At 40.4% G+C, this 14,322-nt stretch overlaps 1 protein-coding gene across 1 annotated transcript in view; it reads right to left on the reverse strand.

Moving 5' to 3' along the window:
* Positions 1-790: 790 nt before the first annotated feature.
* ERMAP (erythroblast membrane associated protein (Scianna blood group)) overlaps positions 791-14,322 on the reverse strand; it is a 32,908-nt gene continuing 19,376 nt past the window's right edge. Inside the window, exons 6-13 of the mRNA XM_060206078.1 lie at positions 11,717-11,833; positions 11,206-11,238; positions 10,181-10,213; positions 9,207-9,227; positions 7,612-7,632; positions 7,476-7,502; positions 7,273-7,299; positions 791-2,974 (exon numbers count right to left, since the gene is read on the reverse strand). Of these exons, the coding sequence (XP_060062061.1) occupies positions 2,253-2,974; positions 7,273-7,299; positions 7,476-7,502; positions 7,612-7,632; positions 9,207-9,227; positions 10,181-10,213; positions 11,206-11,238; positions 11,717-11,833 (1,001 nt within the window). The 3' untranslated portion in view covers positions 791-2,252. The remainder of the gene's footprint in view (positions 2,975-7,272; positions 7,300-7,475; positions 7,503-7,611; positions 7,633-9,206; positions 9,228-10,180; positions 10,214-11,205; positions 11,239-11,716; positions 11,834-14,322) is intronic.

The following is a 14,322-nucleotide window of genomic DNA, read 5'->3' on the forward strand; positions in this document are numbered from 1 at the left end:
CCACAAATGTCATTTCTCTTTCCCTATGGTAAATTATCTTGGGTGTGCCCTGTGTGGACAATGTAAGTTAGCTTTAAGATTGAGATATTTGGGGCCAGGTGGTGACGCACCTGGTTGAGCGCACATGTTACAATGCAAGAGGACCGAGGTTTGATTCCCTGGTTCCCACCTGCAGGGAGAAAGCCACACTAGTGGTGAAATAGGGCTGCAGGTGTCTCTCTGTCTCTCTTCCTCCCTCTCACCCCCTCCCTCTCAATTTCTACCTGTCTCTATCCAATAAATAAATAAAGATAATTTTTTTAAATTTAAAAAGATTAATATATTCAGGAAAGCATGTTTGAAACTGTGTATTGATGATTGAAATATAAATCCTTCACAAATATCATTAGTTTATAAATTGATATATAAAGTGCTGAGAAGATAGATTCAAACAAAAAATGTGACTGTTTTTAACTGTGGCTAGAGCTTAGGATGTGTTAGGATGGTTTGGAAACTAATCCTTTTTTAATGTTGTTGTAGTTATTATTGTTGATGTCATTGTTGTTGGATAGGACAAAAAGAAATGGAGAGAGGAGGGGAAGACAGAGAGGGGGAGAGAAAGATAGACACCTGCAGACCTGCTTCACCGCTTGTGAGGTGACCCCCACAGGTGGGTAGCTGGGAGCTTGAACCAGGTTCCTCATGCCAGTCCCTATAATGTGTTTTTCTCTTACCACCCCAAAGTAAACACTGAAAATAACAGCATCTCCTTTCATTCTCATTCACAATGAAAAGAATAGCATGCCAAATAACAGTCACCAAACTTTTATTTAACAACTATACAAAAGAAAACAAAAATACCCCTTAGCCACTGTGATAATTGAGCTAATGTGTCAAAAACTGACAGGCCAAAGGATGCCCAGATATTTGGTGAAATATTGTTCTAAGTGTTTTCATTGGAACGTTTTTGGATGAAATTCACATTCAAATTGGTAGACTGAGTGTTTGCCTTCCTAGTGTGGGTGGGTCCCACTAATCAGTTGAATAGGAAAAAAAAAGTAATCCCAAGTAAGAGAGAGGTCTTCTTACCTGACTTTCTATTTTTCTACTTAACTCAAGATGAAACAGTTTTTCCTGAGTTTCAAGCCTGTTAGCCTTCAATCTGGTAAGTCTTGACTAATGTAGAAACTAGTAGAATTGTCTCTGAAAAATATACAGTTCTAGTTTCTGCTAAGTAAAACTGTCTACCCCTCTGTGAGCTAATATCCAGTATCTCCACAAAGAGACCAGATCACATTTGTGGTATGACTTAATGGGGCAAGAGATCTTTCTGTACCCTCTCCCAATGTTATTTTATCCTTATATCTATCTGGTCTACCAACTTCCTATATGAAATCAACATTCTAAATAGCCTCACATGCTATGGGGGCTCCTTCAATCAGAAGGTGGTCTGTGAGGAAGTGAGTGTTTCATACTCGATCTCATGATTCTGTCGATTCTCTGCAGGCTGTTTGTTACACAGTCAAGTTTTCCAGTATAATGTATTTGGTGAAAGGAACCCCTAAATGGTTTATTAAATATTAACTGCTATTTCTTCAAGCTGGGCTTCTCTGAATCCCAGGAGAGAGCTCAAAATGGTCAGCATAACAGGCTAGTTCCATCTGTCTTTTGAAAGCCAGATTTAAAGTCAAACTATTCCTTGCTCCCAACTGATGGTACTCCTGAGTCTTCTAAGGATTATGACTGCCATGTTTAAAAATTTTTGCACCTGACTGTCATCGATAGATAAATTGGTTTCAAAATATGTATTTCAACTCTAAATGTCACCAAACTTTGCTGTACTAGACATTAGGAAATAAAGATGACAGGTTTTGCCCCTCTGCCTTTGTCCCCACTCCATATTCCTGGAAAAAAAAAGTTAATATGGTACAAAACTGTCTAATTTTCAAAAACTGGCTTTGGGGCTTAGAAGTTTTGGTTTCAAAGAGAAAAAAAGGAGAAAAGCAATTTTTGGCAGGGTTAAGTAAGTAGGCCTGACTAACATCCATTTGCAGGATGAAACAGAATGACTTTCTTCTAAATACTCCATAGATTAGAGAACCCTCATAGCTCAGTGACACACTCAACATCATCACCTAGACTTAGTCTGATTGTCTATTTGTGTTTTCAAAATTCCCTTCCAGGGTAAAGGAAAACTTAAATCTAAAGAGGAAAGAGGATGTTCCAGAATCAGGCACTGGGTGGGATAGTGGGAGAGCAAGAAATGAGGCTGTCTAGAAAGAGGGAGCTTTGAGTCCTTGCAGGGCAGGGCCAAGGTCAGAGGACCAGGGCAGGATGCTATCTGTATGTGGGAAGAGTTCACCGGGAATGGGATGTAAGGAAGGGTCTGCCTTCAGGGCCACGTCTCCATTCGCACAGCTTTTTTTTTCTGGCTTGGAGACTACTGATGACTCTAATTTCTGGAGTTCTGAACAAATGATTAGGGGAGCCGTGTTTTTCCCTCCATCGTGAAGGCAAGGTTCAAAGAAAGGGCGAAGAGGGCCAGAGAAACTGTGGATGAAAGTAAAGATGTGGGATTTGTCAGTCACGTTGTAGAAGGAAATCACTCCTGCTTCATAGTCCAGGAAAATGCCCACACACTGCGGGGCCTCCTTCAATCGGAAGATGGTCTGTGGGGAGGTGAGTGCTTCATACTCCATCCCACGATTTTGTCGCAGAAGCCAATGCCCATTGGCAGGTGAGGCGGTGACCTTCCCCTTCCGGCTCACTGACTCACTGCACACCCCCAGGATCCATTTGGTCTTGTCCCCCACGTACACCTCCCAGTAGTGGCAGCCTCCTGTGAAGTATTCAGAGCCCAGCACGCTAACGACAAAGTCAAATCTCTGGGGGTTGTCAAGCACAGGCTGCCTCCTGTCTCCAAGCTTCACGCATCTCCGGTCTTCAGACAGGATGAGTTTGGGATGTGCTGTATCTGGGTCCAAGGTCACCGCCACTGCAGATAGTCAAGAGAGTTGTGAGGTTTCAGAAGGATAGATATTAAAGGATTATTCAGTCACTTAGAGGGAAAAATAATCTCAGGGGCTAGGTGGTGGTGCACATCAGTAAGCACTCACATCACAGTGAGGAAGGACCCAAGTTCAAGGCCGTTCCCCAACTATACAAGGAAAGCTTCACAAGTGATGAAGCAGGGCTGTAGGTGTCTCTCTGTCTCTCTCCTTCTCTATTTCTTCCTCCCCTCTCAATTTCTTTCTGTGTCTATGCAATAATAACAATTTTTAAAAAAAAAAGGAAAAGAACCTCTAGGTCTGCAACTCTTGTCATTGACATACTTTAATTCCTGGTTCCCCTTCCTCCTTTTGTCCTAGAACCAAAAAGTACTGTTTTCTAGTCTTCTAGATCTCCTGGTATTAAATTAAGTAAAAGAGTAAGATGTGTACTCTGTGATGTTGCCTTAGGCCTTAAGGAAGCCTTTGACCTTGGTGGTACAAAAGAATCTAATGTATAAATAGTGAGTTCTTTTTTTTTTAAGGGAAAATAAATATTTAAAAAAAGAATGACTTTCTAAAAAAAATTACTTCTTTTGCACATTATATTTATTATATAAATAGTGAGTTCTGATGTTAGACCCAGCAGCTATGTAAAATGTTTGAGTACTAGCAGTATGTTAGTTATGTAACCTTGGATGATGATGATTATTATTATTATTATTATTATTTTACCAGAGCATTATTTTACCTCAGGTTTATGGTGGTGTAGGGGACTGAACTTGGGACTGTAGAGCCTCAGGCATGAGAGACAATTTGCATAACCATTATGCTATCTACCCCTACCCATGACTTGTTACTCATCTCCAAACTTAGTTTCTTCATCTACAAGTGGGAATAATGATAATAATAGCACTTATCCCTCAACTTAGATCAACAACGGTAGAGAATGTTCCATCCTCCGAAGGGAGGCTGGACAACATACTCTATGCTACATCTAAGGAAGATTGGTCCTGATATTGGGGCAGCTTGAAATGTTCCTACTCATGACCACAGAATGTGAGGTCAGATCTACAGGGATGCAGAGGTCACATAGCCTCCTAAGCTGATTATGGACCCCAGGTCACATCAAATCAATGGGGTTTACAGTCAACAGTATTTATACATCTTTCCCATATGTGGGAGCTACTCTCTTCCCTGGTCCAGCTTTCTGGTCCTTTTTCCAGCCAGCCATGGCATCATCTCCCCAGACAATAACTTGGATTCACCTGCATATCAGATTTCAGGCTCAGGGAAAAAAAAAAAAAACTAGTATAGCCACAGGCCCTTGGAATATAACTAAAATATGCCTACTAGCTATCTACAAAACAGAGGACCCTCTCCCCTTCATCTGCACTACTCCAGCCTTTAGGTTCATGATTAGTCAACAACTTGTTTGGCTTTATATGTTAACTCTCTTTTCAGCCACCAGGTTCCAGATGCTAGCATGATGCCAACCAGACTTCCCTGGACAGACAACCCCACCAATATGTCCTGGAGCTCAGCTTCCCCAGAGCCCTTCCCCACTAGGGAAAGAGAGAGGCAGACTGGGATAATGGATCAACCTGTCAATGCCCATGTTCAGTGGGGAAGCAAGAAGCCAGACCTTCCACCTTCTGCATCCCACAATGACCTTGGGTCCATACTCCCAGAAAGTTAAAGAATAGGAAAGCTATCAAGGGAGGGAATGGGATGTGAAGTTCTGGTGGTGGGAACTGTGTGGAGTTGTACCCCTCTTAGCCTATGGTTTTGTCAGTGTTTCCTCTTTATAAATAAATAATAAAAAATAGCACTTATATGATAGAGTTGTTGTGTAGAATTGAAGAGCTAGTGCATGAGGTGGTGCCTCCTTGACACAATGAGTGAATGATATGTACTTTGTTACCTAAAATTATTGCTTATTATTTTCTTTTTTACTCTGTGTTTTTTGTTTGTTTTTCTTTTTAGCCAGAAAACTTTTCAGCTCTAACTTACAGTGATGTGGAGGCTTGAACCTAGGACCTTAGTGTCTTTTGTGTAACCATTATGATAACTCCTTGCCCTATTATTATCTTTTTTTAAATGATACTATATAGATGCTTCTTTAAAATTGTTAATTGCAGCCAAGGAGATAGCATAGTAGCTATGCCAAAACTTTCATGCCTGAGACTTTGAGGTCCCAGGTTCAACCCCTGGCACCATCACAAGTCAAATCTGAGCAGTAATCTGGTTATAAGTAAACAAATAAAATTATGAATTATGAAGGTTACAGTAAGTCTCCCAGCTTCCCTAAGAACAGGGTTTTCCTTGGAGAGTTAAATCCATAAAAATCTATTGGGAGTAAGATAGACTGAGTGTGAGAAGCATTTGAGTTTCCAGAATGCCAGACAAGGTGACCTGGCTTTCTCTCAAGTGGTCAATTCAGAAGACAGTGTGACTTTTGGTGGCCATTATTTTCTTTTTTTCTCTTCTCTTCTTTCCTCTCTATTATTCTCTATATAGGATAGAGAGAAGTTGGAAGGGAAGGGGAAGTAGAGAGAAAGATAGACACCTGCAGACTTGCTTCACCGATTGTGAAGGTCTTTGCACAGGGTGATATGTGCACCACCACCTAACTCACCAGTGTGGAAAATTAATAAGGACTTCAAAGTGATGAAAACAAAAAATAGCATTCAAATAGCTTCAAAAAACGAAACAGGAGTAAATTGAGAGAAGAATAAACATTTTAGAATAAAATAAGACAGCTTTTGGTGGTCTACATTGTAGTGACACCTGCCCAGCATATTTCCTTCTCCCCTGATACTGTCAGTCACTCACCCCCAAGAAAATTGACCCTGCAGTGAAAAAGGAATGTGATAGATGTGTAGAAAGAGACAGAAGCACTGTTTACTTATCCAGCTGCAAAACTGAAAGAACTTTCCAAGCCTGAAAGTATGGAAAAGACTACACAGGAAATGATCAATAATCTGACTATCTAAAAAAAAACATCATGCATCAAAAACAAACATACAAACAAATGCTATACATAAATTAAAATGCAAATAGTCATAAATATAAGTTGGGGAAATATTGAAAGTTAATATGCTTTGCTTTATTTTGTTTTGTTTTGTTTTATGTTATGTTATTTTATTTTATTTTGTTTTATTTTAATGAGAGAGAAATACAGACATTAAAGCCTCATCAGCTCTAGCTTATTGTGGCACTGGGGATTGAAACCTGGGACCTTGGAGCCTTAGGCAAAAAAGCTTTTTGTAGAACCATTATGCTGTCTTCCCTGTCTGAGTTAATAAACTTTGCACAACATCCTCACAAATCAAAAAGCAACGAGAATAACAGGAGCAGAAAAGTCACAGTTGAGAAATACAAGTAACCAGGAGTCGGGCGGTAGCACAGCAGGTTAAGCGCACATGGTGCGAAGTGCGAGGACTGGAGTAAGGATCCGGCTTTGAGCCCCCGGCTCTGCACCTGCAGGGGAGTCGCTTTACAAGTGGTGAAGCAGGTCTGCAGGTGTCTGTCTTTCTCTCCCCCTCTCTGTCTTCCCCTCCTCTCTCCATTTCCCTCTGTCCTATCCAACGACAGCAACAACAATAACAATAATAATAACCACAACAATGAAAAAAAAAAAGAGCAACAAAAGGGGAAAAAATGATCTCCAGGAGAAGTGGATTCATTGTGCAGGCACCGAACCAGGGCAATAACCCTGGAGGCAAAAAAAAAAAAAAAAAAAAAGAAAGAAAGAAAAAGAAACACAAGTAACCAACAAACATAAGAAAAACTACTTTAAATATGTAAAAAGTTAAATCAAACATTGTTCTAAAGGAAGGGGGACTTTCTAAATCTTAAATTTGACTCCCAAAAATCATGAAAAACATTTAAATTTCATAGACATGCAGATTTTATTAAAATCTTTTTTTAAGGATTTTTAAAAATATTTTATTCATTTATTCCCTTTTGTTGCCCTTGTTTTATTGTTGTAGTTATTATTGTTGTCATTGTTGTTGGATAGGACAGAGAGAAATGGCGAGAGGAGGGGAAGACAGAGGGAGGGAGAGAGAAAGATAAACACCTGCAGACCTGCTTCACCACTTGTGAGGTGACTCCCCTGCAGGTGGGGAATCAGGGCTTGAACCGGGATCCTTGCTCCGGTCCTTGTTCTTAGCGCCACCTGTGCTTAACCCTCTGCGCTACAGCCCGACTCCCTTATTAAAATCTTAAGTACAGTCTCCATGCCAAAGAAATAGAGCAGTAAAACTCTTAAATGTTAATCTATTTGGCAGTTTTAACTTACCAAAATGTAGCCGGGCCCTCCTCCAGCCTGAAAGATATATAAAAAAAAATTTTTTTTTAAATCTTAAAGCAAAGGAAAAATAGAGAATTTTCAGAATGTGGGGGTCTAGTACGAGGAAAATGGGGGACAAGCTGTGGCACACTTGGGTTAAGTGCATATGATACCTACAAGGGAAAACTTTGCAAACAGAAAGTGCATCTCACCAGAATTTGCTGCCGCTCTTTTTAACTCTGTAAGAGAGAAAACAAAAGTCATGATTTAAAAATATAGAATCCCAAACAATGTAAAATAAAGATGAGGTAAGTTGGTTTGGAAGTTATAAAAACATGTGAAACTTACTCAGTTCACTCCGGAGTTTCTCTAAAGAATAAAAAGACAGTGTGACAAATCAGAACAAGGGTTTATCTACATTCCCTTAATGCTACAGTCCCATTCTATTTATATGCCATTGGCACATCTTGAAAGCAATAGCCTGAATCCCCCTTTCCTGCTCCCCAGATCAACAATGTTAACAACAGCAATTGCTCTCAGCCATGGGTCACGGGGCCCCAACAATTCCTGTATATGTCAGCCCTGACCTGCAGACTAGAGATAATATACCCCACACACATAGGTAATGAGAATATTAATGTGTGCAAAAGATGTTAGAAAAAATAATAAAGGAGTCGGGCAGTAGTGCAGTGGGTTAAGAGCAGATGGCACAAAACGCAAGGACTAGCATAAGGATCCCTATTCGAGCCCCCAGCTCTCCACCTGCAGGGGAGTCACTTCACAAGTGGTGAAGCAGGTCTGCAGGTGTCTATCTTTCTCTCCCTTTCTCTGTCTTCCCCTCCTCTCTCCATTTCTCTCTATCCTATCCAGCAATAACAACAACAATAATAACTACAACAATAAAACAACAAGGGCAACAAAAGGAAATAAATAAATAAATATTTTTAAATATTTTTTAAAATAGTAATAAAATGTACATTCATTTAAAATTATCATTAAGGTGGGGTTGGGTGGTAGATGTATTATCATGCACAAGGACTCAGGTTCAAGCCCTTATTCCTCACCACCAAAAGGAAAGCTTCATAGTGAAGCAGTGCTGCAGGTCTCTCCCTCTCTCCCTCTCTCTCTCTACACCACCCTCCCTACCTCTCTATCTCACTCCCTCTCAATTTCTTTCTGTTCTATCAAGAAAATAAATTCAAATTTTTTAAGTTTACAAAAAGCTATCACTAACGGAAAAAAAAGTTCTCACTGTTTACTGAATTTTCTCAAGCATATTTTAATAGGTTTACTTATTTATAAGAGAGGGCAAGAGAACCAGAACATGATTCCAGCAATGCCAGTGATTGAACTCAGGACCTCATACTGTTAGATCCAAGTATACCATCTCTTGGGCCACTCATGCATATTTTAATAGAAGATGGAAAACCAGGTGTGAAGTTTGTTGTTCTAAGGAGGCTCTCTCACATGTAAGGATGGAGAAGCACTGCTCTACATATAAGATTTAGTAAGAATCCATTCATCTTGGACCCTACCAGAGGATGGCATGCCTAGGCCATAAAAGGATCATCCATGGAACAGGATGGACCTAGTGGGGGTTGTATTGTAATGTGGAAACCTGGAAAATGTTATGCATGTACAAACTATTGTATTAACTGTCAACTGTAAAACATTAATCCCCCAATAAAGATATATATGGATCATCCAAGTGACTTCACCAAAACTTATCTTCTCAGTAAAGCCTTTCCCATTTTGAGACTAGTTGACAATCATGCAGGAAATATTTGAGAAAAAGAGACCTCTGAAAGCCTTGCAATACCCAACCTCCATAGCTTGATATACCATTGCCCTCCCTTCTGCCCCAGGAAGTGAAACTGAAACATTCATTCTAAAACAAAGATGGCAGCAGAAGTAGGTTTGTGACAAAGAAGAGCAGAACTTACTCAGGGCTTTGTGGAGTCTCCCTAAAAAAAAGAAAGAAAGAAAAGCAGGGGATTGAGTGAGTAAGAGTTTAATCTACATATTTGAGTCCACTGTCAGGCCCTGCACTAAGGTCTGAGCATATTTTAGGCATTAGGTATTGAGGTGATGAAAGTGCAGAGGCTATGACCTCTGAGAATCCATTTTTTACCATTTATACCATTAATAGCCTCCATCTGTTGTGTTCAGTTCTTATAATGAAGTAGGCATTAAATCTTCTCAACAATGTAAAGTGCATACAATTATCACTGTTCCAATTTTACAGAGTTCTTATAGTGGTCTGTGGCATGGAAATCTGACCAAGGAGTCAGAATTCAAACCCAAGTCTGCCTGAGTCTTGGCCATATCTCATCCCCGCCCCCTGCCCCCGCCCCCCACCCCCAACAGCTCTGTCTTTTGAAAGTCTAGCTGGGAAGACTAGTCACTGGCTCAGGAATGGTTCCAGATGCAGTGATCTTGGCATCTCATTTCTTCTCCTGAGCCATGGGTCCAAGGTCAAAATTCATACATTTTAAAAGGGCTTGGTGGCATTTCCATCAGCCTTATGGCCCCATTGACAATGGAAAGTAAATCCCAATGATTTTAATGGATAATATATATGTGTGTGTACATATGTAATGTATAGACTATCAGCATTTATTTTTTTAATTTTTAGTTTTTATTATCTTTATTTATTGGATAGACACAGCCAGAAATTGAGAGGGAAGGAAGTGATTTGGAGGGAAACAGAGAGAAACCTGAAGTACTGCTTCACCACTCACAAAGCTATCCCTATATAAGTGGGGACCAGGGGCTTGAACCCAGGTCCTTGTGCTCTGTAACATGTGTGCTCAACCAGGTGTTCCACCACTCATCCCCGACTATCAGCATTTATATAGAAGAAAAAATGTTGTTATTTGTTATATCTATGTATCCCTTACTCTGAATTTATAATTACCTTTTTCTTTTGCGTGGTCTGAGAGAAGATTTTCTGGAGGAAGGAAAGTTTAAAAAAAATGACATTGTATGCCATTATCTTGAGGGTCCCTGACTCTTAACTGATTTTGCTGCCTTTGTAACTATCATTAACTCTAAACCATAATTTCTCATGCAGACTGCAGAAATAGTGGTCCAATGTTTTGCCCAGGTTTTACCTTGTTCCCTTTGCAATCATCTCAGTACTACAGAGTTTCTCTAGCACAATTATAGCCAGCATACCTCTGTTTGCTGCTTTGTCACTGCTCTGGAGAAACACTAAAACCCATTCCAAGATCTGCAAGATCTTACAGTTTGGTCCCCTGTCATTGCTCCCCTTACTGCTCCACCTTCTTAGTTCTTCAAATAAACTCTGCACTCTACCTGACCGTGTTTCTTTCTCAAGTTGTTCTTTCTGCTGGGGATGGTTTTTCATCCCTCTTGCTAGTACATGCCCATTCTCCAAATCAAATAGGACTTCCTCTGGGCAGTCAGTCGGCTCCCATCTCTTCAGCATTTTCAGCTTCTCCTGATCATGGTCTCTACAGCCCTCAGAACTCCTGTGTAGCGTCTGTATGGTTGTCATGTACCTTTTTTTAATCCACACATTAGTTTCCTGGCCAGATTGAAAACTCCAAGGGGAGCAAAGACTATGTCCACTGCCAATCACCACTGTAACTCTAGCAACTTGTAGTTTTGTAGACAATTATCACTTACTGCTGGATGAATAAATGGTTTCACTTCAGCATGAAACCTACATGATTCCCACAGCATAAAAAAAAAAAGAAAAAAAAAAAAGAAAAAAGTCTAGAGACAAAAGTCTTCAACATATCAGGGGGCAAGCTATTACAATGAGAAGTCAGTAAAAAGTAGAAATGACAGGTTTGATTCCACCACCAAAGACAGCATATGTTGGGGGTTTCAAGAAGAGAATTTAGATTAGTGGGTACAAGGAGCATAAATATGAGCAAAACAGAGAAGCATCCTCACCCAGCCCAAGACACTTACCTACCTCCATCACCTGTTCATAGAGAAGTTTCTCTGTGGGGGAGGGGGGAGATATTAGTTTTCAAGAGGATTTTTTCTAACAGGTGGAATTGTCCACAAACAGCCCAAGCTGCATGAGTAGAACTTTTCTCCTTTTCAAACTATCAGAAGGAGTACTGAACTATGACTTTCAAAGTCCTCTGCAAACCTGAGATTCTGTGAAATGCCACTATATGTATAAAGATAACTTGATAGAATTTGGATTTCCTAATTCATTAAAAGACTGGTATGATTAGATGCCCTATAATTTTTCAAAATATGAGAAGTTACAGCTTTTCCCAAGAGCTCTCTATAGTGTCTCTTTGACCCTCCCTACTGCCTAAACCCAAGAACACAGTCCCAGCAGTTACTTCCAAGCCAATTTTCAAGGTCTCCCACTAATTGAGAACCATCCTGTCCACATCTCCTTTCTCCAGACCACTTTACAAAGAAGTTCCTACTCCAATCCTGAGCTCTCTAACCACTTACTTACCTTTTGATCTTCTTTGCTTCCAGATAAGGCCAATGCCAGCCAAAATCAGGAGTCCCAAAACAGGCAGAGTCACAGCAAGAACCACTTCTGAGGAGGAAATTCTCCCAGGAGACGGGGCTGAAATAGAAACCACAAATGGCCATTCTCAGGAGCTGTACAAGAGCTTCTCCCCTGCCAAGACCCCAACTCAAGGGGTGAATAGCAACCTCATTTTGCCCTATATTTCAGTGGGAAAAAATCATTGAGGGACTTTGTAGAAAGGGAGATGCTTCTCCAGTAGTCGCTGTTTGTGGTCTCTTCCTGAGCAATCATTTGCCTTCCCCTACCAGCCTTTTGTCCTGAGCTCTACCAGTAGCAGAAAAACAATTTATTTAGTGCCAAAGCAGCAAGTCTAAAAAGCCCAGACAGAAGAGAAAGGAGAAAAGGCAAGAAGAAATAGAAAGGGGGTGGGGGAATAAAAGAGGTGCAATGGTAACTGTTGAAGAGGCCTTGCTCAACCATTGTGTGAACCAATACAAATCTAATAAGCCAAAGTGGCAACAATCCTGTCCCGCCCACTGAGTTGTTGGGAGATTTAAAGATCAGATACCTTAAGCACTTAATGAGAGGCACTGATCACAGTATGAAATAGGAGGGTGTAGAGTGTAAAGCAGGAAAGGAGATTAGAGGTCCATGCCTTCAGCCTACCTGGTGTCCCAGGCCTCCATATCTGTCTGTCTGACTCTGTCTCTATAAGAGACACTACAGCACCAAAGATTCCTTCAATTTAGTAAGAGGTAGGCTCAAACATAGGTCATGCAAAGCACTGCATTATCCAAATGAACAATTTTGTCAACCGCTTCTGTCTCTCTTTCATGGTTCCAAAACCACCCTTCTCTGCCACATTGCCCCATGTTTCAAGGATCTTTAAGATGTCCATTCCACTTGGATCCATTAATTCTAATTCTAGAAATACATTCTAGTAAAATAACCTGAATCACTTTCCAACTTATGTTAAAGATGTTCACTGCACCATCACATGAAGAAAAATTAGAAATCATCCACATGTGCAGATCCAGAAGTAAGGTTTTGATGAACTGTATTAGACTATTAGCTCACAATAAATTATTACACAACCCTTAAAAGTCCTGCTGCAAGGAATCAGGCAGTAGCGGTAGCACAGCGGGTTAAGCACACATGGCACGAAACGCAAGGACAAGCCTTAGGATCCCCGGTTGGAGCCCCGACTCCCCACCTGCAAGGGGGTCCCTTCATGCGCAGTGAAACAGGTCTGCAGGTATCTATCTTTCTCTCCCCCTCTCTGTCTTACCCTCCTCTCTCCATTTCTCTCTGTCCTAACAACTATGACGTCATCAACAATAACTACAGCAACAAATAAAAAAAACACAAGGGTAACAAAAGGGAAAATAAATAAATATTTTTTAAAAATTTTAAAAGTCCTGCTGCAGACCAGGGAGATAACAGTAATTGTGCACACCAGATTTCCTTTCCTTTCTTTTCTTTTTTCTTTCTCTCTGTTCCCCACTGCCCCACCACCACCACCAGGGTTATCATCAGAGTTCAGGGGCCAAAAAACAAATCAGTTTTTAGGGGCCAGGAGGTGGCGTATCTCGTGAAGTGCACACATTATAGTGCACAAGGATTCGGGTTCAAACTCTTGGTCCCCACCTGCAGGGGGAAAAGCTTCACAAATAGTAAAACAGGACTGCAGGTGTCTCTCTGTCTCTATCTTTCTATGTCCCCATTCTGTCTCAATTTCTCTTTGTCTCTATCCAATAATAAATAAAAAGCTTAATTTTTTTCCTTTCATTTTATTTGACAGGACAGAGAGAAATTGAGAGAGGAGAAAGAAATAGATAGGGAAAGAGAAAGAGAGCTACTTGAAATACTGCTTCACTACTCATGAAACTTCCCTTTGAAGGCAGGAACTAGAAGTTTGAGACTGGGTCTTTGCATGTGGTAACGTGTATGCTCAAGGTAGTGCTTTCATGTCTGGGACCCAGAGCTCCCAGGTTCAATCTTGAGCACCACTATAAGCCAGAGTTGAGCAGTTCTCTAATCTCTCTATCAATGAAATAAAACTAATTATTTTTTAGAAGTCTTATTGCAGGGAGTTGGATGGTAGCGCAGTGGGTTAAGCACAAGGACTGGCATAAGGAATCCAGTTCAAGCTCCGGGCTCGACACCTGCAGAGGAGTCACTTCATAGACAGTGAAGCAGGTCTACAGATGTCTGTCTTCCTCTCCTACCCCTGCCTTCCCCTCCTCTTTCCATTTCTCTCTGTCCTAACAATGATGACATCAATAACAATAACTACAAAACAATAAAAAAACAAGGGCAACAAAAGGGAAAATAAATAAATAAATATAAAAAATAATCCTCAAAAAATTAAATAAATAAAATAAAATAAAGAAGTCTTACTGCAGAGAATTCTTAAAGACATGGACAAAGAATACTAATGATAAAGTCATTATAAGTGAAGAGGAAAAAAACTGAGGCACAAAAATAAACACATGTCAGCATATGCTCACTCAGAGAGATATATTCATTCATACAAGAATGTTTTAAATGGTCTGGGAGTTGGTGTGGTGGGTAAAGTACTAAAC

This window comes from Erinaceus europaeus, chromosome 13, assembly GCF_950295315.1.
Source record: "Erinaceus europaeus chromosome 13, mEriEur2.1, whole genome shotgun sequence".
In the NCBI taxonomy this organism is placed as follows: Eukaryota; Metazoa; Chordata; class Mammalia; order Eulipotyphla; family Erinaceidae; genus Erinaceus; species Erinaceus europaeus.